The 25835-nt window shown below is 41.8% G+C and overlaps 1 protein-coding gene across 7 annotated transcripts in view; it reads right to left on the bottom strand.

The window, feature by feature from the left end:
- SLC2A12 (solute carrier family 2 member 12) overlaps nt 1-25835 on the bottom strand; it is a 52393-nt gene that overhangs the window by 6136 nt on the left and 20422 nt on the right. For 4 of the 7 annotated variants that reach the window (XM_004740230.3, XM_004740231.3, XM_013063907.2 and 1 more), the window contains exons 3-4: nt 7867-7989; nt 3938-4070 (exon numbers count right to left, since the gene is read on the bottom strand). In XM_004740230.3, coding sequence (XP_004740287.1) covers nt 3938-4070; nt 7867-7989 — 256 coding nt within the window. Of the gene's footprint in view, nt 1-2767; nt 3106-3937; nt 4071-7866; nt 7990-25835 lie in introns of those variants that run through there. The other 3 variants (XM_004740234.3, XM_004740233.3, XM_004740232.3) reach the window with 2 other exon arrangements.

The raw sequence follows: 25835 nt of genomic DNA, 5'->3' as shown, positions 1-25835 counted from the left end.
TCATAATTTGTATCTTTTTTTTCCTTCAACAAGGCCCTGAAAAGCTTAGGCTTCACAAAATGTGGGTCTGCCCCGGATTTCATACGCACTTCCTTCTACACACTGATATGTCCAGGACTAGCTTCCAACGCACACTGGTCTTTTCTTCCTTCCCCTCGAGTGTCCTATAGGAGCCCACAGACAGTACAGTACGCACCAACTTAACTCAGTGGGGTACGGGAGCCCCCGCCAGACTTCAGCCTCCCAAGCCTGCTCTTCCTCCTCCTCGTCTTACTTCAGTGGATGTCCCCAAATGGGGTTAGTTCTCTATTCTCGAGAAAGATCCTGATTTTCTCTTTTCCCTCAACTGTCTTTTCCAATCCAGCTCCAAGTCATCTAATTTCATCCGTGCACGCCATCCAGCCCCATAGTTCTCTACCCCATTTCTTCACAAGACTCCCATTGGTCTCCCTCACTCAGCAGCCCCCCTTCCAATCTCTATATTTTGCCAGAGTCCTCCGTAAAAAATCAGGTAACTTTTATCCCCTGCCCTATTGTTTTAAATATATCCCACTGCCTTCAGCATAAAATTCAAACTCTTTACCAAGACGGACGAGACCCTTCCTGACTGCTCTCTGCCCTGTGCTCTGGACTCATCTCTCAGTCCCCCACCCAGAACTTGTCCTCTTCAGACCCCACTAGTGAGCACACTGGCCTCTGAGTGCGATTCTCCTCTGACTCCCATGTACTCCTCTTGGCCCAGATCACTCCTTCAGGATTCTGCTTCGGTATTCTCTCTCTCAGGAAGATGTTATAAATGACATCCTCGAATATATGTGATTTTCCTTTGTGCTTGCCAACAATGGGAAATCTTTGTGATGCTCTGTATTTTCTTGCCTGCCTCCTCGACGGAAGAAGTTGGGACTCCTCGTCTCCTATGTTCTCAGTTCTTTCCTAGTACAGTGTTGGGTGCCTAACACATGATCATAAAAGAATTAGTTAAACAATATCTGAAGTGGAGGGGAAGGTAGAGGTGTGGAAAGCCAGACTGTCTCACTTAATCTGCCCACATGCCTCTTCCTCCTCCCGTTGCACAGGCTGTATTAGACTATAGATTAACTCATATCCTGAGACCAGATCAAAACGTGTTGTGCTTTTACACCGTTATCCATGAATGAATCCCACCCCTGCCCCAATAAGGAATTTAGCACTGGCCTTGTTTACAAGTTATCAAATTGGTCAGTGGATACTTTTTGATCCTCTGCTAGGAATCAGTATTATACTAGGCACTGCACAGAGAGGTTTCATAGGAAGGATAATGAGCAGAAACCATTCCTGGAAAGCAATATGTTACAACTTCGTTAAGGAGGTGAAGCTGACAGGGTCTTAGCTAAGGCAGTAGAGAAGAAAATGGAACGAGAAAATATTAAAAATCCAGGAGAAAGAAATATGCTCCAGGGCTAAGTTTATGCAGGACTTCAACGACGAGGATTTGCGTTGTCTTTAAGGATTTTGAGTTAAATCGTCAATGATATACAGAATGTCGTAATAGAAAGAGATAAAGAGATAAGTGTGTGTGAGGTAAATTGCTGGAAAGAAAATCGTTTCACGGGAGCGAAAAGAAAATTTCAAGAAAGAGCAGGGGTGGTAGATTAATGTGGTTTAAAAAAAATTCTGTTTCCTTTATCCCATCAAAAGCTTAAGTCAATTTCTACACCCTTTCATTCTGGACCGGTCTCGGGAAAAAAAATTGGAGTACTGCAGTGTGACTTCTAGAATGTACACTTTACAGGCCTTATAGCTCCCTCCTGCTTCCACTGCCTTGGAACGTTGCCCAGAATCTGCCATGTGAGGAAGCCATATCAGCCTTCTGGGGAGCAAGACCCTGCGGAGGACAACAGAACCACCCCAGCGAATCAGCACCCACTCTCATCCACCTTGGTGAGGCTCTCTTACACCGTCCAGACTGATTGGCCCTCCTGCCATGTCAACCCATGAGGGCACCCAGGAGGAGAACGAGCAGGAGCACCGCCCAGACAAACCAAAGCATCCTGGGAAATGGGAGTAGTATATTTTAAGTCATGACATGTGGAGATGGTGTGCTACACTTCAACAGACAACTGATGGGAAACACAGAGCAGAATGAGAAATGAAGACTGGACAGTAGGTTTGGAAGTTTTCAGAGTCCTTGCGTCTTAGTCCTGGCAAAGGCCTAGAATCTAAATCAAGGCCCCAAATGGATGCATAAGAAATGAGGTTCTCAGTTATTTGAATCATGTATCAGTAGTTCATAGTCTTGTTCAGATTCTGTGCTCCCCCAAGAAACTCAGTTGGCTTCAACTTGCATAGAGCCAGGCAATGTGCTGATCAGGCCAAGGGTCTAGCCAGCCTTCTGACAATTAGATTTCCCCATAAATGAATAACTTTCATTTTCATTGTATTTTTTAAAAAACAGGGCTTTATCTATATTAAAAATTAACTACAATTTGATATTTAACTCACAGCTTGAATTAAGAGAGGTCTTTCTGCCTGCTAAAGTGAAATATTTAAAAAATGCAAACCACGTCTAAGTGCATAAAATACAAAGCAGAAGTTTTCCAAATCCTACTCTGAATAAATATGTCCACGTAGAGTGACCATGAAATCACCTCGCAGGTTCATTCTTCCATCAGATTCCCGTAACAATCATTTCTGTCTGGCCCACTGAGAGTGTTTTTAGAAGAAATTCCCAAACTGTAGATAAACAGCACCCTCCCATTAAAACCCAAGAACCAGTATCCCTACGTTGTCGAGTGTAATGATTTATTGCTAGGAAGAAGAACAAGTTCTGCTTCATTCCGGGCCCCTGAGCATCCCCTCCTTCCCTGCAGTTCACCACTTAGAGATCTGAGCTCTGTTTCTCAAAAGGAAAGAGTTTTCTACAGCCCACGCCTAAATTAAGCTGCTTAAACAATCTCTCTCTGTGAGATGTATTAACCATCTTCCAGCTGCCATCTGCAGGAGAAACTCTTCAGCTTTCTGAAATTCATCTTGATTGTGCCGTATTTGGAATAAGTGCCGTCATTTGAACCCAAAGGTGTTCCTGGTCATCTCAGCCTTCACAGGTGGTTAGGGCTTCAAGATGACCTACACGTTTGAGAGCGGAAGGAGGCCCATGGTTCTGGCATGAGGTGCGGGGGAGGGGGGGAGGGGCACGACATTCCAAGATTTACCTGAAACCCCAAACAAAAAAATCCCCTCCTTCGTGGGGCACCTAGGGAGATGAGAAGAGGTTCTTCGGGCTTTACTGAAAAGAACTTTGAAAGGTTCACCTGCAAGGAAGCACTGGTTATTTTAATTCCTTAGCTTAGTCACCTAGATTCATCACACTGCACAAAAACTGAAATTGTGGGGGCACCTGAGTGGCTCAGTGGGTTAAAGCCTCTGCCTTTGGCTCAGGTCATGATCTCAGGGTCCTGGGATCAAGTCCCGCATCGGGCTCTCTGCTCAGCAAGGAGCCTGTTTCTTCCTCTCTCTCTGCCTGCCTTTCTGCCTGCTTGTGATCTCTGTCAAGTAAATAAATAAAATCTTGGGGCGCCTGGGTGGCTCAGTGGTTTGGGCTGCTGCCTTCGGCTCGGGTCATGATCTCAGGGTCCTGGGATCGAGCCCTGCATCGGGCTCCCTGCTCCGCAGGAAGCCTGCTTCCCTCTCTCTCTCTCTCTCTGCCTGCCTCTCGGCCTACTTGTGATCTCTGTCTGTCAAATAAATAAATAAAATCTTTCAATAAAAAATAAATAAATAAATAAAATCTTAAAAAAAAAAACAAAACAAAACTGAAATTGTGCTTTAAGATATGGTTTCAGGCCAAAGGGAATATCCTGAAATAATTTCAGATGTTGGGTCATCATTTGGTTGTATATAAAAGCTTCATTTTTTTTTTACTGGAGCGTTGTTCAGAGAGCATAAACATAATACTTACGCTTTTGCCAGCTCCACTGATATTTGTTCCAAAGAGCGTCCCTTTGTCTCGGGTATAAACACAACGACAAAAGCCAGGCATGCGAGGCTCATGATTGCATATATAAAGCAAACCCACGGCAAGCCAATGAGCTCTACAAGGGACAAGAGAGACTGATTAAAAATGTGCTTTGCCTTGCTTTGACCCCATTTTGTGGACAAGCTGCTTCTTGGGGTATAAATAAAAACACGTGTATTTTCAAACATGCTGGTAGTATCCTGGGAAGTAGCAACCACAAGCTGAAAATATAGCCAATCTCTGTAAGTTTCCTTTTTACAGACTAACGCAGCTTTCTCTCTTACAGCCTTGTGACAATCACAATTTAAACCCAACGCCATCTTCTTTGTGAGCATGCCTTTCTTTTTTGAAATGGTAATATGCCTGCTCATTGCAAACAAATAAAATAAAATAAAATAAAAATAAAATAACCTCAAATGACGCAGAAACATCGAAAGCAGAAGGTCAAATATCTCCTCTGGCTCCTTACCCTCGCATGTCCCCCTCTCAGGAGAAACGACTGTGGCAATTGGGTTTCTATGTGGTGGACATTTTTAAAGACACTGATACAGATGCACTTTTCTTGAAATGAGCTCACCCTTCTTTACCCTTATTATTCAAATAAATCATTTCATGTTGGCAGTATTTCCTCTTAGTAGCTGGCAGTGTGTTTTAATGCCTCCTCCTGGATTCAGAGGAAGAAGTGTGAACAGTTCTAAGGAAAGGCACTCACTTGCTAAGAGTCATCTGCAAGCAGTCACACCCTCAGGTGCTGTCCTATCTGGCCTGACAGCCTAGAGTGGCCTCTGACCGCTGCTGGCCACAGGTACAGTCCCTTGGCGGTTCCTGAACCTGGTCAAGTCACATGAAGTGGCGAGAAGTAACCCCCCTTCCCCCGCCCCCAGGCACTGGGTGCATCGTGCCCCACCCTGGGGGCTCAGGAGCAGGAAGTCCAGCCTTGGGGAGCAGCGGGGAAGAAGCCGGGTCTTTACAAGCACAGGCTCTGACTGACCACAGCCAGAAACAGGGCAAACAGCCCTTCACAGCTGCACCCACCGATCCCCCCCGGAGGCCAGAAGAACTGACCCAGCAGGTCTGTAGTGAGGTGGCACGGCACATACAGCCTGGAAATATCTAAGCATATTAGCCACCTGTCCATCCGTTGTGCTGAGGTGAGGCAAAGCGGGAAGGAGGGACTGCAGGACAGCTCTTAGGGTGGTTTTAATGAAAGCCCTGTCCCTCTGCGCTTCTCTTGCTGCGGGCACAGGTTTTTGCCCCAGTGAGTGCTTAATAAAGTGCTTGTAGAAAGGGTCCTCCTTTCCCCTCTGGGACAGGAAACCAGGATACAGACAGAGAAAAAACCCAAACTAAACAAAAGTTCACCTCATCAAACCTGCCCTTTGGTCCATTTGAGTACTTTCGGTAACGAGGAGCTTACCCCTTTGGAAATTCTCACTGCAGGGTGGGCTGGCCCCGCCTCTTACAAAGGTCCTCCTCCCTGATTCAGAAGCCCAAGTCTCCCGTTCAGGAGCTTTAGCTCAGAGGTTCTGCTTTGCACTCGGGTCTGCTCTCCATCCCTTCTTCATGACAGCAGGACAGCCCACAGCCATGCAGATCCCTGCCTGCCCCCCTCCCTTCCCTGAACACCTTCTCCCCCCAGCCAAACACCCTGAACTCTTGCAACTGCCCACACAGACCACAGGTGCACCCCCGACCCCCATGGTGGACACAGGGCAACACTCTGAAAATCTCTAAGCAATCTTCTTAGGATAGTTTACTCCGAGCTGAGTGCAATGCAGCTGCATCCTGACCACCACCCAGTGGGTCAGTTTCCCCAGAACACACTGCTTTTATTGATACGGCTGAAGTTGCCCTGAAAAGGCTGGTGTCTAAGGGCTTGCTGCCAAGCAGAAGCCTTACGTCTTCTACTTGGGTAATTGATTTTTTTAAAGTAAGTACAGGTTTCCATGCTCTCGGCAAGTTTGCGTTATGCCACTTTGCTTTTCTCAAAGATCCACATTAGTATCTGTTTTTGCTAACTGAGAGAAATCCCAAGAGGATTTTCGCTCTCCAAAAGTGGTAGTTGCTCCTCTGCATCACACCCTCTTGGCTTCTGAAAAGCTTCCTAGAGACGCTCTAGTTTCAGACAGTGAGAGAAACCTGTACTGAATTTCAAGCTTAGTCTAGTGAAATGTCATCTACAGGTTCATTCCAGGATTTTTAGGTGAACGTGTTTTCTGAAAATTTGCTCTAAACGCGGAAGTGCTTCTCAATGTGCATTAACTCTCCAGTAGATTAGCGATCCTTCCCAGGGATTTGTGTCCTCTTTTTTCACCCCTGATCATTTCCATTCTTTCTTCTATTTTTTAATTAAAAAAAAATTTTAAGCATAGTTGACACACAATGTTACATTGGCTTCAGATATACAGCATAGTGATTTGTCAGGTTTATACATTATGCTGTGCTCCATCCATTTTTTTCTCTTATATTTCTCTTTTTCCATATCAAAGAGCAGATAAAGGTGTGTGTGTGTGTGTGTGTGTGAGAGAGAGAGAGAGAGAGAGAGAGAGAGAGAAAGGTAAAAGGCACAGGTCTATGCATGTGATCTCAGTAATATCGGTATGGTTGGTGCTAATAACCAATTCCTTCATTTCCTTTAATCTGGGTCTATTTCTAAAAATGTAGGACATAAACATTTGAAATTTTATGTAAGAACCCAAACCATACTTAATTAATAACTCTGAAAGTTTATTTCCCAAAGTAGATGTACTAAAAAAAAAAAAAGTGGTTGATAAAATTCAGAAGTACTATGCCTTTTTGAGTATATATCCACTTTTCCAAATTTATATATTATATGTATTACTTAATATTCATATCACATGCATATATGAAGGAAAGAGGAAAGAAAGGAAAGAGCTCATCAGTCAATTTTGGAGACTGCTGGGGAACTACTTCATTATTTGGAAAACTAGAAAATAAAGAGAAAGTTTCAAGTGATTTTCTTGCCTTTTTCCTTTGATTCACACTTCAAGGTCAGGCAAATAAATAAGGAGAAGAACTTCTCCTTAGAGAAGTAGCTATGATCAAAATTTAGAAGCAATGATGGAATAAAAATAACGGATCTGGGCGATGATCCTCACGGAAGCCTACATGACAAAGTGGGAGACAGAGAGTTTGTGTCCTTGTGGCAGGACGCACGCCATCATCTGTGAAGGAGTTTACAAACAAGCAAGTGAGAAAATCTTAATCTATTCAAACTGCCAGATCTAGATAGTAGTTCACTGGAAATACAAAGGACAGAAGGTCATGTGATAGGATTATAATCAGCAAAACCCAGGATGGGAAAAACTCTATGATACAGATAACTCTGTTTCTTCATTAAAAACATAAAGATGGGGAAGAAGAGGGAGAAATGAAGATAAAACCTACAAATTATAAGAAATAATCAATTGTAAGTTGTGTTTTTGGATCGTGATTCAAGCAAAGTATAAAAAAAATAATTATCAGACAATTGGAAGAATGGGAAGACAGATTGGATATTTGATACCAAGGGATGACTATTAATATGTTGGGTCTTGATCATGATATGACAGGTAGAGTTTCTAAATGTCTTATCTTTCAGACGTCCATGTGGAAATTTTATAGACAAAATCATGTTTGGGATGACATCATATTCAAGATGTGACTCAAAATAATTTGGGGAAAGAACAGGTGCGGTTAAAAATGAATTAAGAGTCATAACTTTAAACTGGGTGGTCGGTGCATCAGGTACCTTCTTTTACTTTGGAATGTTCTGAATTCGTCCACAGTAAAATGATCTTTAGGTGAGTCTGCTTCCCTCATATTTGTCCTAGGAGCACAAAAGGTGTTAGAGGAAAACAACAAGTCCTTACCGGTCAGAGTCAAAAATGTCAGAGAGATGAGAAGATTGATGCCCCAGTTCATGCTAGAAGTTAAAGCCATGGCTCGTCCTCTAATTCCAATGGGAAAAATCTCGCTCAGGAGCAGCCAGTGCACTAGAAGAAAGGGAAGAGTGGGTGTGGGGCAGCAAAATGATAAAAACCCGTTGAAACTGAGGGCCAGCCCTCTGTCCTCTGCCCTCTGCCCCAGGCCTTCGTGGTTTGTGGCTGGAGAGCCGGGCTGGGTCCTTCCTCAGCAGGAGGGGAGAGGAAATGTGCTTCCTTCTCATCTCCAGCCCAGTGAGAAAGGATTTGGGAGGGACACTGACAGAGCCTGACAATAATCCTGGAAGGCGGGGTGTGGGACACGGGTCTGAGAATGCAAGTGGTGAGGGTGGTGGCTGGGTCACCCGCTGGGGAGCAGCGAGAGGGGCAGCATTGGACCTCTGCCCGGCTCAGAGCCCACACCAGACCAGAGCTCCCCCTGCTGTGTGTCCCCACCCTTCCCATGGAGAAGTCCAACATCACAGTTAATGAGTGGGTAGGAGATGGAGCCAGGAAGGCACGGGGAAGGAGGCCCACGGCTCTCTCTTCTCCCACTCGGTCTTCCTGATGGGGGTCAAGCTGAGTGGACTGTAGCTCTGAATTAAACAGAGCTCCAAAATTCGATTATGATACTTGATGGAATGTTTGAATTTCTGAAAGGAGACTGTTGTTGGCACCGAAACTGATCAGAGCACTTCTCATTATCCGAGAGTGACAGGGAACATTACAGGACTTGCCGGATGGGATCAAGAACTCACTGGTCTTCTGCTTCCAGCCCATCAAGCCCAACGCACCCTAATAAAATAGCTACACATTCTTACAAGGGGTAGAGTGTTTTATGAACCTTACCTCCAGGGATCGTCCCCAAATCTTACAAGTCAGGAACTATTATTATCCCTCTTTAGAGGAGAAGAAACTCGGGCTTCAAGAGTTAATCATTTGCCAAGGTCAACGGAGCTCTGAAGTGGCTGAGGGGGCACTGAGTCCTGGCACTCAGTCCATGAAACTCATGCTTTTTAATCATGGTGCTCTCTTGGTGATAGCTCAATAAATACTTGTTAATGAATAAGTAAATGCAGAACATAAGCATTTGGTTCTGCAGAAAGGATGGACGTAGGAGCTGTCTCAGCCCTCGTTCATTGCTGGTGAAGTCACCTTGTGCTGGAAAGCCAGCAGTTACAGACCAGCTGCAGTGTCCTAGCCCACCGGAGGCAGTGGGGGAGGGCCCCCCCAATGCCAGCCACCACTCATTTGTGGGTATGGGCCTTTGTGGGTATGGGGCTGTCAGATGTGCCTCAAATTTAACAACTCACCTCTCCTGACAAGACCAGACTCCGGACAGAAAACATCTGCTCATACTAAATTTGTTCTTTTAAAGTAAGGAAAATAAATTAATTATAGCAGAGAGTTGAATAAACATTTTTTCTAGATTATCTTTTTCCAAGTGAATCCACCATAGGGTTATCATTAGGGCACGGAAGATAACTGTAACAAAAGGAACATGTTTATTACTATTCTAATTGACAGGGAATTCAAAATGAAAAATCTGTATCCCAGGAGCACCTGGGTGGCTCAGTGGGTTAAAGCCTCTGCCTTCGGCTCAGGTCATGATCGCAGGGTCTTGGGATTGAGCCCTGCATCAGGCTCTCTGATCAGCGGGGAGCCTGCTTCCTCCCCCTCTCTGTCTGCCTCTCTGCGTTCTTGTGATCTCTCTCTGTCAAATAAATAAATAAAATCTTAAAAAAAAAAAAAAAAAAGAAAAAGAAAAGAAAATTCTGTATCCCTCCGCTCCACTTCCTACCACCCAAACCATATTAGGTTCTTGCAGATTATATCTTTGGTAGGATCACTTTGCTCTTAATGAGACCCATGCAGTGCTCAGGTAAACTTGTCTTTGAGTTTTGTGAAACTGGGGATCTGGTTCTGTCTGAGTAGAATGACAGCCGTATAGTTCTGTGGAAGCCTTTGTAATGACCTACTATTGGACAAACGCAAGATAAAATTATGTAAATACAATGTTTTGAAGTTAAATAGTCTATGCCACTGACCAGTGCCCTGTGCCCCTGTCTGCCATTGGTATCTGTCACAGTGTTGTGGGGAATCCCTCATCACCTTTTACTCTAGTAGCCATGAGGAGGAGGTTGGGGAAGTGTCACTCCTTCTTTTCTAGATGAGTTCATAGAGGTTTTCTTAACCTACTTCCATTCCCACTTCATTAGCTCCAAAACCTCTTCCTCCCTTCCCCACCTTTCACCGTGACCACCTTTTGGAATTACTTGGTGGGATCTTGGAAAATCATTGCTGGGGTCATGAGACCCATGTTGGCATCAGATGAGAATGTGCTGATCTTACCATCACAGAAAGTGGTGGAGCTCACCCACAAGAAGATGGGACTGTGTCACAAATCTCGAGTTATAAGCACTCAGTTTAAACTGTCAAAGGCTTGCCTAAAAGGACCCACAGTCTACACTCAAAGCCCGTCCTAGGCATCATTCAACTGGGCACTCGAACCAGCCAGTGAGCCACGAGCTGGACATTGAAAGAGAGACTTCCCTCCATCTTTGATGAGACATTGTCAGGCAAACCTTGCACTTGACGTTTCTAAAAATAATATATCGTTGCTGAAAGCTTCTTGTTTCTTGATCTAATAGAAAGAATTCAAGAATTGATGTTTTGGTTTATCTAATATTGACAAACTGCGTGTTGTAGCAGTTGACAAGGGTTTTGACAGGAATGGTCCAAGCTCCCAAAAAGGAGTCTGTCAAGTCAAAAATAAAGAGAATATTATTTAACGATGATTTCAGCAGCCCCAAATCACAGATTGTCAAATCCAGAAAGTGAAATAAAGTTCTGAAATGGCTCCTACAACAAGATAAAACTGACTGAAAGGGTAAGAGTCTTCCCAGGGCTGTCTTAGGAGCAAGATGAGGCCAGAATCTGACAGGCGTCCATGGTCCCTGGAAAGGTGCTGGGAATGTCCAACGTAGAAAAAAACGCAGCAGCTCTCTTTCAACTCATAAGTCAAGAGCACAGAGATGGAAACCATCACATGGAGATTTCATATGTTGACATTTGCAGGGACAAGTGGAAGACTTCTGCAAATTACTGCTGGTTTTTCCAATGAGGTGGTCTCATTTCTCCCCCAGAGAAAATCAACCTATCTCCACCGCCACGGTGAAGAAGTGGTGGCTCTCTGGGTGTCCTCGTTCTCTGTTGCCCTGATGACAGACCCACAGGGAATGCTTGCGCTATTTGTTTGTAAGGAATCCATGGAGTATTCAGAGACCCAGTGACCTCTTCTCCAGGGAGGGCCACCACAACTGTGTAGCTGGCCCTGGAACAATCCTCCTTGACCTCCATCCTTCCACCTTTTACCTTGGCACTCCAAAATGAGCTCAACAGCATGCCCCTCTGTAAATGTCAGAGTCCACACATGTCGTTAAGGCCTCCCCTGTGCTGCAAGGATAGAGGACATTTTGGACTTGCCAGGACACAAGTTGCCCACAGATATTGGCACTTTCCTTCACATGGTATTAAATCTCCAGGGCCGCCCGTCAGAACTTGCCTGATCCAGATGAAATCTGCAGACAGCGCTTATAGACACACAGAGCATCACGAAAAGATGTGAAGGACAAATATGTTGAGGTGTCTCCATGTGATGTGGAAGGCATGGCTTTGCTTTAGTAGGGGCAATCCATGTGGAAGACCTCACCTGTCAACAGGTAGGTAACATGCCACGTTCGTCCTCGGCCCCTCCTTATAAGCCACTGAGGCGGTCACTTAAGCCCTTGTCTTGCCTTGATTTGAGTCTTCCTCAACCTCCTGGCATGCTAGCTCCAAGTATGAAAGATTCACGGAGGTCTTAAACTCTTGCCAGGGAATTCCTAGCAACTCTGGAGGCAGAGTTTTCAACAACTTGATTTGAAGAGGAGTCGGTGTTCTGATACTTTGCCAAAATGAAGCCAAATCCCATGGCTTTTATTGCCTAGGCAAGCGGTACACGGCACACCCAGCTCTCTGTCTGCCAAGAGATCCTTTAAATGTGAATATGAAAGGGACATATGCCCATTTCCTTCCAAACAGATGTTTAAATCCTGGCTTCATTAAGTTCTCTAAGAGGCAAAGGGATGCTCTTTAATAAAAGACACTCTACCATGGACCACCATCTCCAACATCAGCTATGATGTGGTAGCTTTCATTTGTTCTTATTTTTATTTCTCATATTCCCCTTTCTCTCAGTTACTCTGAGTTGGGCTCATGCCTGGCCCCTTCTAAAGTAAATATTTCATTCAACAATATTGTCTTGTATTACTTAAATAAACCAAGAAAAGCAACAAAATAAAGCCTCAATCTTCCCCAGTCTTTCTTAATGACTTCTAGTCAACACTAACTGAAATAATTTTTTGAAAACATTTTAGGGAAAATTGAACTCAATGGAATAACTCTCAATTTTTTAAAAATGTCAGAATTGATCATGAAACTCTTTTGTGAACAAGTACCTGTTGAGAATAAGTAAAAGCTTTTGGTGTTGGTCTTTAAATTTTCTTACTGGGTAGCTTTAAAATAATTTGAAAAACTAAGTACTTTCTCTCATTTATAAGTCAACATCAAATTTTCTTCTCACTGTAAATATAAATGACATTAAATAATGCAATTTCTATTTTATTATAAGCTCTAACATATAAAAGAGAGCACTTTTCACTCTTCTAAATATTTCCGGTAGAATTGAAACACAATACCTATCTGATATTCGTCATCATCCACTTAAAAAATACAGGAATAAGATATTTAAAGTAGGTTTTATATTGTTTTTCACTTGAACTCAGAATTTTATCTTTTTTCAATGCATTTTTAAACTCAAAGTCTTTTGATCACTCCATCATAAGTGCTCTGACAAAAATTAACATAAACTGAAATTTTAGGTTTTTTTTAATGTTCCATAAAAACTTTTAGGTAATTTTTCTCAACTATTAACACAATAATTAACACAAAATGGGTCAAAATTATAGAAATATATTATAAATCTTTAGAATTAACTGTGAGATACAAAAAGAGAAATTTATTGAAAGAAACCTCTCTTAACAGACAGGGAGTTTTTTGTTTATTATGTATGTGTGGGTGGAATGTAACTTCTAGAATAACAGGATATATTTCTACTCTTTAGATGAAGTTTATTATTCTCAAGAATAATGAAAAAAGATGGGGAGTTGAAGAAATTTTATGATACAAGAATCACTCAATTCTTTGAATTAACAAAAAAAGTTATTTGTAATGATTTATCAGCTGATCACTTGGTTAGGTCATCCTTTAATTTTGCTGAAAGCAAATTGTTGGCAATATGTAGGCCTCTGAAAGGATTATTATCTAGTCATTAGAATCATTCTTCAATACCACACCTACACTAATATTTCCAATTATCTTTTTGATTATTGTTCCTGAGGTTTTTATAATTTGGAACATGTATCATTGTAAGTTTTCTAATGGATAATAGGTGTGCTTTCTTCCACTTTAAGTGGAAGAACAATTATCACTAGGGAGATGAGGAAGAAGAAATTGTAGGAAACAGATTTTTCCTAAAAATCAAGAAGCTGATTTTCTTTGACATATCCTTGAGGCAGTACTCTGCAAAATCAACCCTCAGGAGCATAAATATCTGAATTTTCAGACCACTGAACTTGGATTCAAAATGGAAAAATAAATGTCTTCCAAGAAATTAACCTCTTATTTAAACTATAACTGGAATGTCATGCTTCAGGTATGTTATGTTGTGTTTTTTGATGATTGATGTTTCACTTTAATCAGAAAGGTATTATGATTTTTAGTGTTAGAAATGTTCCCTGGAAAAATTCTTAACACTGTGTTCTGGAAAACAATAAAGTAAAAAAGGAAAGCTTGTGTTTATTACCATAGTGTTTTAAACCTTTGTCTGTTTCTTTAATGTCTTTACTGTCTGATATTCACAGTTCTCAAGGGCACAGGACTGAGAGGAAAGTTCAACACTGTTGTTTTATGTGAACAGTTGCCCATGGTAACAGAATTGATGGTGTCATTTCACTGTGTGTTGAGTTGTGCTCAGGATACAAAAATGCAATTTTTAGACTGATTCTGTTAGGTACTGGCCGGCTCCATCATCTAACTCAAAAGAGGAAAAGAGGATTTAACTAGGTAAGGGCACATATGTCTTTAAGTTTTTCCTCCTTTGCCTGGATACAAACTTAGTGTAAAACTATTGACACTAATTTTTATCTACGTCACATTATTTTAATGGTTAACATCAGAGGACTGAATAACTCATCTCTTTAATCAATGAAAATGGATTTTAACTTCATTAATTGGAAAAAAGAAACAATATGGATGGGAATATGGGTGATAACTAAAACCTAAAATTTAAAAGAAAAAATGTGAAAGATCTTAAACTTACACACTTAACTTATCCTTACACAAACCAGTGTATGAATGTGATTGTTTAATGGCTACAGTTGATACTGAAACTCTCATATTTAAAGCATAATAAGGGCGCCTGGGTGGCTCAGTGGTTAAGCCGCTGCCTTCGGCTCAGGTCATGATCTCAGGGTCCTGGGATCGAGTCCCGCATCAGGCTCTCTGCTCAGCAAGGAGCCTGCTTCCTCCTCTCTCTCTCTCTCTGCCTGCCTCTCTGCCTACTTGTGGTTTCTCTCTGTCAAATAAATAAATAAAATATTTTTAAAAAAATCAAAATAATAAAATAAAGCATAATAATTTATGTAGTATGCCTTTTCTCTAAAGGAATGTAATTATCCCATAGGAATGGCAGGGGGGTAAAAAAGATGATCACAAAAACTAACTTCAACTGTGATGATTCTGAAAATTAAAGACCTAGATTCTAGGAAAAAAATATGGAGAATATCAAAATCATTTTTGAAACATTGGGTGTACTTCTGGTCTGTAAGCTTCTCCCTTGTAAACCCAGCATATCTTGTAGTAAAGCAGCTAAGTAAACCTCTAAATTAGAACCTGCTGTTTCATATCCCTGGGAATTGTCAAAATCTTTAGCTGTGCTACCATCACACAAACAATTTCTTTTTGAAGAGCTAGAATTATTTGGGTATAAAATCTAAATTTAAATGTTATGGCAGATGAGTCTTCTGATTCCTACTGATACCCATCCTCCAAAAAGCTGGCTAAACTCCATAAATCTAAACCAAACAAAAAGTTAGATTCTACAGTTTTTGAGCCTTGAAAAAAATGCTAGATTTTTATTTAAAATAGGAAGAGTGGCCTTTTTAGGATGCTTGACTTGTGAGACAATTCTCCATGGCTCTCCTGCAGTTCTGCATGTCTTAGGAACAAAAACAGGGACTGTTTTTTTCTGGGCTCTTTTTCTAACGATGTTTGTAGAACAAACTGCCTTGGAAGACAGAAATAGTGTCTCCTCTGGAACAAAGGCTTGTTTACTAACCAGTAAATTAGTATCTTCTTCCACAGAGGACATCAGGGTGGCTTAGTGTCTATTATAAAACATTTGGGTTCCCTAGACTTGGGGCTCCTCTTCTCAAAAGTGACCCAGTGTATGTGCAGATGTCATCTGGTTCCCTTCATGTTGCCCTATTGGTACTGGGGCTTAAGAAGACAGGGCAATGCTGATATTTTGGCCATTGCTCTTCTGGGGGGTAATAAATTTTCTCTGTCTCTGATCAAGAACTCTTCTGTTGTTTTCCAAAATCCATAAAACTATGACAGGATAACTTGTTAGCTTGCAAGTGAGCTAAAATATTAGCCAGTTTGCAGTTCTTGAGAGTTTGATTACTTGTGGCTATGGTATGATTTTCCTGCAAAGATCCTTTATTATCATTATTAACTACAGGGTGCCCATTTACATCTGAGGGATTTGATGGGCTTGGTAAGCCTGAGATAATCCACTGAAATATTTCTAAAACTCTCATATTAATTAAATAAGCAAACCCCAAATGTCAGGTTCAGATTTTCACATATTTCTCTTAGGAAAACTGTGAAGAAATGGTCTCAAGTCTTCTTTTGTAAAGAGTCAGGTTCAAATACATCTAATTACTAAACCAAGGTATGAAAAATTAACCCATGATATTGCTAATCTCAATCTTTGTGTTCAAGGGAAGGGCTGGGTTTTGTATTTGGAGAAATAAAATAGAAATCTGGAAATGGATCTTGTTTAACACTATAAACTTTTTTAAATGACTTTAATTTTAGGAAATTTAAAAAACACAAACTTTAGGTCATCAAATACTAGAGATAGCCTTGTGTCCTTAATTGAGTAACTTTATTCAGCTACAACTTTTGGTTAATGTACACGGAGTTCTCCACACCATACATTTATCTCTAATTCCCTATATACTGACTCAGATATATACCAGGGGATCAAGATATATCAACCACTAGTCAAGAAGCTGAGAGAGTCCCCGAAACACTTTTTTGACCCATCCAACACATATCCATTGAGCCTCTGTTGTGGGCCAGGCTCTAGGTTGGGCTGGAGGAAACAGCAGTAAAAAAAGGCAGAGTTTGGGGGCACCTGGGTGGCTCAGTGGGTTAAAGCCTCTGCCTTCAGCTCAGGTCATGATCCTAGGGTCCTGGGATCGAGCCCCGAGTCAGGTTCTCTGCTCAGCAGGGAGCCTGTTTCCTCCTCTCTCTCCTTTTCCTGCCTCTCTGCCTACTTGAGATCTCTGTTTATAATAATAATAATAATAAAAGGCAGAGTTTGTGTGCACATAGGACACACAGGACAACTAAACCAGTTGCACCAACTAAGAAGGGTGGACATTAGAGTGTTTCTCAGGCTATATGACACCTTTCATCCTTCCCCAACGCCTCAGGGCTTTCTGAAAAATCTGTCTGATTTTCTAGGAAGATCTCCTGAGTGTAAGTAATCCAGAATTAGCCTATAATTCAAAGTACAAATCTATTCTTTTTAGTCTTGACCCAACTGGAATAGTGTATGGGAAGGAGGTGAGGAAGACTACAGCATCATAATTCAACTTGGGGTCATGGAGCACTTCCTGCGTGTCCTGACACGGCTTAAGCAAAATGCTTGCTGAGGTCAGGGTTGGCATTATCAGAACTATTCATGTCATGTGTAGACTAAAGTTTGACATTTTTTAGCACTAATAACTAACTGAACAGAGTCCATACCACACACGAGGCAATGAACTAGGAATGTTTTATACAGATTGCCTCACTTGTCCCCACAATTATTCTGTGAAGCGGACAGGATTGCCCCATTTTCTAGTAAGGAAACTGAAAACTCGAAAGAGGCACTCACTTGCCCAAAGTTCTACACACTGGAGCTGGAACTCAAGGCCAGGCAGCCAGATGCCAAAGCCTGATCAGAATTCAAGCATTCTGTGTCACAGCCTCAACAGGCTTTCTTACTGTGCCTCTAAACTTTCAAGCTTGTGTCCCCTCAATGCCACCTGACCTGCCATCACCCTTGCTTAAAACTCCCTGCTCCAAGATCTTCACTTTGCTTTCTCTATACAAGTCATGGCCCAATGTCACCACCCTAGAAAGGCCTTCTGTGACCATTCGACTTCCTCCACAGGTGCCCCTTCATTTATCCTTCCATTGTTTCTTTACCACTCTTACCTCCACCTAGATTTGAACACTTCGCCCCTCCTGACACTGTATTATACAGGTATTCATGTTCTTGCTTCTTGCCTGTTCCCACCACTGGCTCCATGAGGGCAAGTTGTGGACCCCACTCACCCGTCCCCGAATCGCCCACCCATTCCTGAATCGCCACACTGAACACTGGGGCCAGCAATACACACACGCTGCATACCTGAGTGAATGAACGAATCCCCACCACTTCCTCCCTCTCCTGTTGGTCCCCCCCACATTGCTTTCTTGCTGGAACTCCTGTCTGTTTGGTAGAAGAACTCAGGGAGGTGATTTGGTGGTACCTGTCTCTCAGCCTCCAGGGTGAGGTTTCTGCTTGAATGAGTGAATACAAAGGTAGTTAAAAGATAACCGTCATGGTCTCATTACTGAACTTGACATGTGACGTTGGACAAATTCCTTTCATCTGCTTTCATGAAGAGATTCCAGTCATGAGATGGAAGAGGAGGTTGGTTAATTAATTTATGAACATAAGAATGTTTGGATTTTGAAAAGCCCTAATTATTGTGAAAAGAATAACCACACACTTTTTCTATGTCACAGTGGTTAACTTAAGGAGGGCTGGGTTTCTCTACAAATATCACCTCAGATGAACTCATGAGAAAATAATTGCATGCCTTGGGTTTGGGCTCTTCTGTGTCTTACTTTTGAAGCATGAGTAGAAGAGAAATCTTCGTGTAGTTCCATGTACCCACAATGTCAGGAATCTTTGGTTCTACCCTGAAGTTTGAACAATCATGGATGAATATTCAGCTAGTAAAAGGAGCTAACTGATGATCAGGAGCCCCCCAGAAACACAGTGGAAGGTAAGGTTAAGATATTGGACATATTTTAAAGTGAAAAAGGAAGTATGGAAAGTCAAATAAAGGAAGGTCTCTAATAAAAACAATGGAGTCTATATCTTGATTTCACTCGATGGAGGAGTTTTTGTATTAGTGACTGACAAATGGAGGGCAGAGGCTCTTAACTTCTTCAGGTCATGAGCCCTTTCGCAAGCTGGCGAAGACTATGGATTCCTTTGAATAACATTTTAAATGCATAAAATAAAATAATGTGAGATTACTTGGTACCAGTCGAATTCATGGCTCCTCCTGGATTTAGATTCTAAAACAACCTTATTATTTTACAGTTAGGGAACCAGAGGACCAGAAAGTAAAATGATGTAGGACATATGCTTTAACCTAAAAGTAGAAACACTTTTTTTGGCTGGAGAAACTATGTTGTGATATAATACGATGAAGGAATGTTGTTCTAAGCCAACCTGTATTTAAGAAGGTTTAATAAAAATGGTCTTAGTCTTGCTTTCAATTTTACTTTATAAAAGCAAGTACTTCTCCCTTTATACTACTGTTTATGCAAAGGATTTGCGTCTGTTACAAGCAATATACGCTGTAAATGAAATACCTGGGCAATAATCACTTCAGGTTTATAAGTTTTATAATGCATCCAAGATCTGGTATGAAAACCTTGCTTCTAATAAAAACCTTCTTTAAACTCTAGTTTGTGCAGTTTATACCAATCTTCGAGAATACAATTTTGGTGACTGGATCGGAATTCCCAGGATATGTTTTCTTTTACAATAGAAAAACTGCATAAATACGGACATAAACGACTGACTCTTGGCAAGAAAAACAAGGACAATTACTAGATCCCTTATAAATACTCTAGAAGAATCAACAGCCCCAAACTATGGGTGTGAAATAACTGATTTTTCTCTTTAGAGGGGAAGATTTGGGATTCTGTCTCCGACTCATGCCTCCCCGTCTCCCATGTAAATACCCAGCTCTTTAGTCCTGTTTATTTTACTCAACAAGTGCTTATATGGCACTTTTTAGGGCCAGTCTTTAAGGACTTTGTTATGAGCTGACTTACTCCTCACAATACTATGAGATAACTGTGAATTGTAACCACATTTATAAGTGATACAAGATAAGGCACAGAGAAGTTAACTAACTTCCCTAAGGTTGCACAGCTGGTAAGTGGCATTGCTGAGATTCGACTCTGGGAGGTGCTCTGCTTCAAAGTTTATGCTTTCCCTTTTCTAAAAAATTGAACCCATACCTTGTTACTTACATGTAATCCAGCTCAGTCCTTGGAACTGCAGTTATAAGTTGGAGAAACCATGAGATGAAGGGTCATTTCTTTTTCCCATACCCAAGCCTCCTTCAACCATGAGATTCTCCATCTCATTTGCAAAAAAGAACTGTCCATACAGCAGGAAAAAGCAGAGGTATCCAAGACAAACCCAGAGCTACATTTAGATACTCTGAGTCTGAAATTCCCAAAGAACTCCTCACAATTTAACGAAGAAAAGCCCTATTTCTGAGCACTCCTGACTTCCCAACATTTTATCTTTGGAGCAAAAGTAGAAAGAGATTTTTGGAACTATGGCCAAGTGATGGATTGCTCTGCCAAAAGCCTCATGACAGTGACTGGCAGGGACAGTAGTGTGTGCAGAAACTTCTAATTTTCAGCTGATGTGGCACTTGGCCTGCCCTGGACAGCTTGACCCACGTAAAAACACACTTCGAGATCTTTCTTATTTTCGCATCTCGTTTTTAAACCCCTTCTTCCCCAACCTCCCTTTTAGAAAGAGTAATGTATTCCTTCGTGGTTTCCAAACAGACTTTCGCAATGCTCACTTAGAGGCAGAGAAGGAAGAACATATGAGATGTCATTTCTTCCATTAAAGAGCTTATTCTAATATTTGTTTAATAAGCCAAAACAAACATACAGAAGAAATACATTTCATCATGAAGGACTAAGTCGTGTTATCACACCGGTTGTGACTTCTACTCCCACCATATGCAACAGCAACCCCAACACACCCGTGCATCAGCTCATAGGACACTCACTACACCCCATGAGATGGAACAAGCATTATTATGCACAATTCATAGATGTGAAACAGCTTCAGAGATGATAGCTAACTTAAAGATCACACAGCCAGTAGGCAGGAAGGCTGGAATTGGAAGAACCCGGCTTTTCTGATTCTAAATTCAGGCTCTTGGTCTCCCAGACTTGAACTACGTTACACTAGAAACACTTCCTAGTTCATACAAATAAAGATCTCTAAGAAACGGGGTGAATTCATAAAGGAGATTAAGACTTCTACTAAATCTTAAAGATAGGAAGGATTTGGGTAGAGTAGAAGGGAATGAGAAGGGCCACCAGGGCCTGTGTCCCTTGACCTTGACTGGGGTGTGGAGCAGTGGAGATAAAGCAGCACAGAGAGCACTGCACATGGGCAGGGAGCGTCCCTCACTTTGCAGTTCCTGGCATGAGGAGGCGTCTACATGTATTTCTGTACGAATGGTAGCCCCAGAGCACAAAGCCAATGACTACAAGGTAAATGGTGCCCCCAGAGATGTGCAGGCATGCAGACAGAGCTGAGTAAGATGATGGTGGGCCTTGAAAATCACACCCTCTTTCCCTCAGAGATGGGTCAGATAGTTGTAGAAAGAGGATGCAATGGGGGTCCAGATGCCTGGGGTTCTAGTCCTAAATCTGTGTCACCTCTTTTTCTTGGACTTCTTCCTTTTCTACAAAAGGAATATGTTGGGCTAGATCATTTCTCATCTTAGTTTCATCTTGAAAGTTATTTGACTTCTCTGATTTGGTAGAAAGTAGGCGGCCATGGAAGATTCGAGAGCCGTGCTGACATGAGGAACATGGTAACAAAGGTACTCTCCCATGGCGGATGGGTGAACATGGGAAGGACCTGCAGTGTTTAGAGAACTACAAGAAGGGTCTTCCAGGAATCTAGGCATGAGCTTATATGGGGTAGACTAGGATGGCAGAAATGAAGGAAAAGATACACATAGGAGCCATTTGTGAGGGGAAATGCAAGAACATTTGGTCATTGACTGGATTGAGAAAAGGCCCACCAGACTGAATGACAGCAAGGGACATTTCCCTGGCATAAGGCAGAAAATAATTCAACATTATGGAATTATCACCTTGGGCTGATAGTAAAGCATACAAGTAGAAAAATCCAGTACTCATTAGGAGAAAAGGAACTAGAAGCCATATGACACCATAGAATTGGAGAGATAAGTGAGAGTCATCAGCTCAAGGGAGATCATGAACGCCCCTGAGAAAATAAATGTGGAGGCTTTTACAGTGCATTAGCAAATGAGTGTTTTTTGGTTTTATAGCTAGAGAAACAAAAGCCAAGAGACATTAATTTAATGACCTCATCTCTTTTCAGAAAGAGATGGAATGGAAGCGAGTCATCCATTTTAACAATTAATGTTTTAATTAAAAGAAATAAATACCTATCACAGCATTTGAAGAGAGAATTCAGGGCCGTTGACCTTCTGGAATATTTTTCTTCCATATTTACAGCTATTCTTTCTGAGTCCAGAATTTCTTACTTGGGCGGTTCTATACTGTGTCCATTTAGCAGAGCTGAAACTACATTTCCCAGAGTTCCCTCCTCTGTGTAGTTTTTGGTGAGGGCTGGTAGGAAAATATATTTGCAAGAAACTTGGAAGGCCAAAGTGACACATCAGCCCCGTGCTGGGTCCTAGAAATCACGGCAGCTTATCACATTGCTGTGACATGCTGCCTCTCCTCACTGGTCTGGGGAAGCAGCCAGTGAATGGGTCCCCTCCTCTAGCCTTTCCTACTACTAGACCAGGCACACAGTCAGGATTCTGTGGAGAAGGACACCTGTTTTTCTGAAGGTGACCAGTGTCCTCAGAGTTGATCCGGTGAGAGACAGATACGGGCTCCAGTTGCTTCTCACAGATTCCAATTTGTCCTGGCTTTGAGTCCAGCTTTTCTTCCCTGTACCCTGCTGACCTGCAGAGACCTCAGGCCACAGCCTGAGGCAGAGGCAACAGGCTTCCCCAGGCTTCCACAGGCTTCTTCACCAGTTTCCCTTTGTGACCCTGAGAAACAACCTTCTCCTTTTCCTCTCACCGTCCCCTTTGTCTTCCCTTCTCATCTTCCCCAGTGTGAGGCGCAACCCTAGTAGGAAAGTCCTTGCCCGCATCCCTCACAGTGGTTCTGCTTCCCTGATGGAATTGCTCACAGTGCCTTATTATCCAGGCCCTTCTACACCCAGCCTCCCTTTCATTGACTGTACTTCTTGCCTTTCCCTTATTCCCAAGGGCCCATTAGCCATCATAAAAGGGTGATAAAATTTTAAAATGCATCTTAGTATTTCTAAGTAGTCATCATGATAGAGAACCAACAGTAAAGCACTGGCTACAGGGAGGTTTGAAACACCATCGATAGGCTTCTGGCACTTGACCCTGGAAGCCTCCACAGCCCCCAGAACTACCCAGGTGCTAAATGAGAGATAAACAAACTCCTACCTTAGTTCACCCACTGTTACTTTGGTCTCTGTTATGGCTGAGCTTGAATTCTAACCAAATACACATTATCAGATAAAACATTATCTGAATCAAGTTCAGTTATTCAAGTGAAGACACATCAAAACTTATCATTATCCTCCCTCTCTTATCCAGTATAGCTCAGCCTCATAAACAGACATGCTCGCTTACAGAGCAGATTTTCAGAAAAGAGAGACTATCTCTTTCTTGCATAAAATGCAGAGTGGCCCAAAGCACAGTGGACAGTGATTCACTATTTCCATTCATTCTTACTTCTAATGTATTTTCATGGCAGAGGGAACTAAAAGGAATTAACATTACTAACAAGACCAACACTGGACTGTCTATTCGTGTCCTTGACGAGGCAATACCACTGAATTTCAGAAGACAGGAGATATTTTCAACTATTTGAGAAAGTTATTTAGCCTCTCTGAGATAGAGTGCCACCATTTATAAAATTTGGTGAATACTCTTTCTTCACAGGCTTGTGGTGAAAGTAAAATGAAATGCTCCAAAGTATGAAAAGCCTTCCTCTTATGTATCTGATGTAAGAAGTGTCCATAAATATTAGTCAAATCTAAAGCCCAAATCACATTTAAAAAAATTAACATAGAATACTATTTAAAGGATCCTAAAAGGCACATAACTAACAGCCCCCAATATTTTTTCCCAAAATCGAACTAAAGTTTCCTGAAAAGAGGAATTCTTGTTCTAATAAAATAATGCATCGATTGATACATTAGTGCTGAGAATTTGCTGCATTTTTTTCAAAGTCACCCAAAAACTAAAGGGAGAAGGGGAGTATGAGCTGGGGAAAACTCTGACCATGAATGGGTGGGTTCTGAAGTTTAAGATCAACGTCTCTGACTTAAAACAAAGAAAGCATCCTTTTCTTTTTGCTAAGCTTTCCTTAGATTCTTAGTTGATTCTTGATATTTCAAAAAATCATATCAAGAAAATTGATGTAAAAAATATTTTGTTTTATAATAAATCTATAGAAAAAAAGATGCTGGCAAAGGAAATCAATGAGGACACTATCACCTGATGTTTATCATATGAGCAAAACTGACTGTACTTATCAATACAGGAAAGTTCACAAAGAAGGCTAAGTTGTTCCTTGGTACAAACCAACACTTCTTTCTTGCCCTTCTGGTAGACTTTAAAGAGTTTCTAAAAATAAAAGTATAAGATGCTTTTTCAAAGTTCATTAGCTTCCTGTACCAGAGTAACGACGTAAGTATTTGTCTGGACTACATGTTTGTGTCCTCTCTACAACTCATATGTTGTCGTCCTGATTCCCCATGTGATATTTGGAGGTAGGGCCTGTAGAAGGTCATTAGGTCATCAAGTAGAGCTCTATGATGGGGTTAAGGCCCTTGTGAGAAGAGACATAATAAAGCTAGCTAGGTCTCTCTCTCCATCCCTCTGCTATGTGAGGACACACCAAGAAAGTGATGGCCGGCTACAAACCAGGAGGAGGGCCCTCACCAACAACCAAATCTGCCAGCACCTTGATTTTGGACTTGCCAGCCTCTAGACTGTGAGAAATAAACCTTTGATGTCTAAGCCATGGTCTTTGGTGATTTGTTATAGCAACCCAAACTGATTAAGACAAATGTCTCCCAGGTACACACCCAAGATAACTAAATCCTGAAATATAGTAGAAACCTGTTTCTAGGAAACTGTTCATTAATAATATTTGTCTTTGTTAAGTCCTAACAAGGTGGGTCAGGGTTCAGAAACAAGTCAGAGAGATCAGAAGCTGATGGTATTGTAGTATTTACTCTATCCGTCCATGTACAGGTCTCGTAAGCAGACCCATCTATTCTTAATGCCAGAGGAAGGGCCAGCTCTGGTCATGCATAGTTTGGACTATGTGGCCTAGAGGTGTCCGTGAACAACCAATTATGACTCTGCATAGCAAAGAGCAGAGTCAATGAGATTCCTTCTCTCATTCTAGAATTTGAAAGAGTCAATATCCAGAGGCTGATCTCACAGCCCACTGCACGGTGAGGAAACAGAGCTGCAGGAGAGGCCGGATCCGCCCTGTGCAAATCCAGTTATTCAATAACTGAGATTAAGCAGGCCAAACCCACCAGTCTCCGACCAGAAAGCAGCAGACAGAGGGAATATAGCTCAGTGACGTCAGGTGTAATCTCCTTAAAGACAGGGACAGTGTCTGTCTGTTCATTACTATTTCCCCAACATCTGGCATAGTTCTTTGTTCTTGGGAAAAACTAGCCACTTGATACATATCACCTGAATGAAGAGTTAATGACTTAACCGTACATCACCAGAGCAAGCCCTAAAGTGACCTTCTTTCTGGAAACACTGACACCAGAAACCAAAATTTGTCCATGAGATTCCTTCTCCTTCAGCATAACCTATGTCTTCTCATGTTCCCAAGCTCCACTATTTCCTTTTATTTGAGCACATTTGTTTGGTCCTTGATCCTCGTAAACAACAACAAGACTTTGTGTGAGGGAGGAGGGAAGAAAGGGAGAAGGGGAGAGAAGTCTGAGAGAATAAAAGAAAGGTGTAAGAGATGCACTTTACTTCGCTAAAGAGTTTTAGACTGGGTAAGAGGCTGCAAGACAAGGAACTGCAACAACCTGTTCTAGAAAACTCTAGAGAGTTTGCACAAGAGAAGTGTTTAAGCTTCGTCGTCGGAGTAGACTGGCTGTATAAAATAAGACAACTGTGTAGCTATCTCCCTGTAAATTGTTTATATTGTATTGAATGGGAGTACCTTGACTCCCATTCTCCTGCTTAATGAGTAAAGTGCTCAGGGAGGTTACTCTGGTGATAAAACACATGGTCCTTAAAGGAATAATCCACCCTCCTTCCCAGCTCATTGTTTCCTGTCCCTCATTCTTTACTGAATGCCTCCCAGAGTGGGCCTTTAAGAAAATCTGAATGATTGATTTTTTTCTTCCATTTATAAAGAAC

Source organism: Mustela putorius, unplaced genomic scaffold (assembly GCF_011764305.1).
Source record: "Mustela putorius furo isolate JIRA1106 unplaced genomic scaffold, ASM1176430v1.1 tig00003863_pilon_pilon_pilon, whole genome shotgun sequence".
Taxonomy (NCBI): domain Eukaryota; kingdom Metazoa; phylum Chordata; class Mammalia; order Carnivora; family Mustelidae; genus Mustela; species Mustela putorius.
The sequence above is the reverse complement of the archived record's forward strand: the minus strand, read 5'-3'. Positions and strand labels throughout refer to the sequence as shown.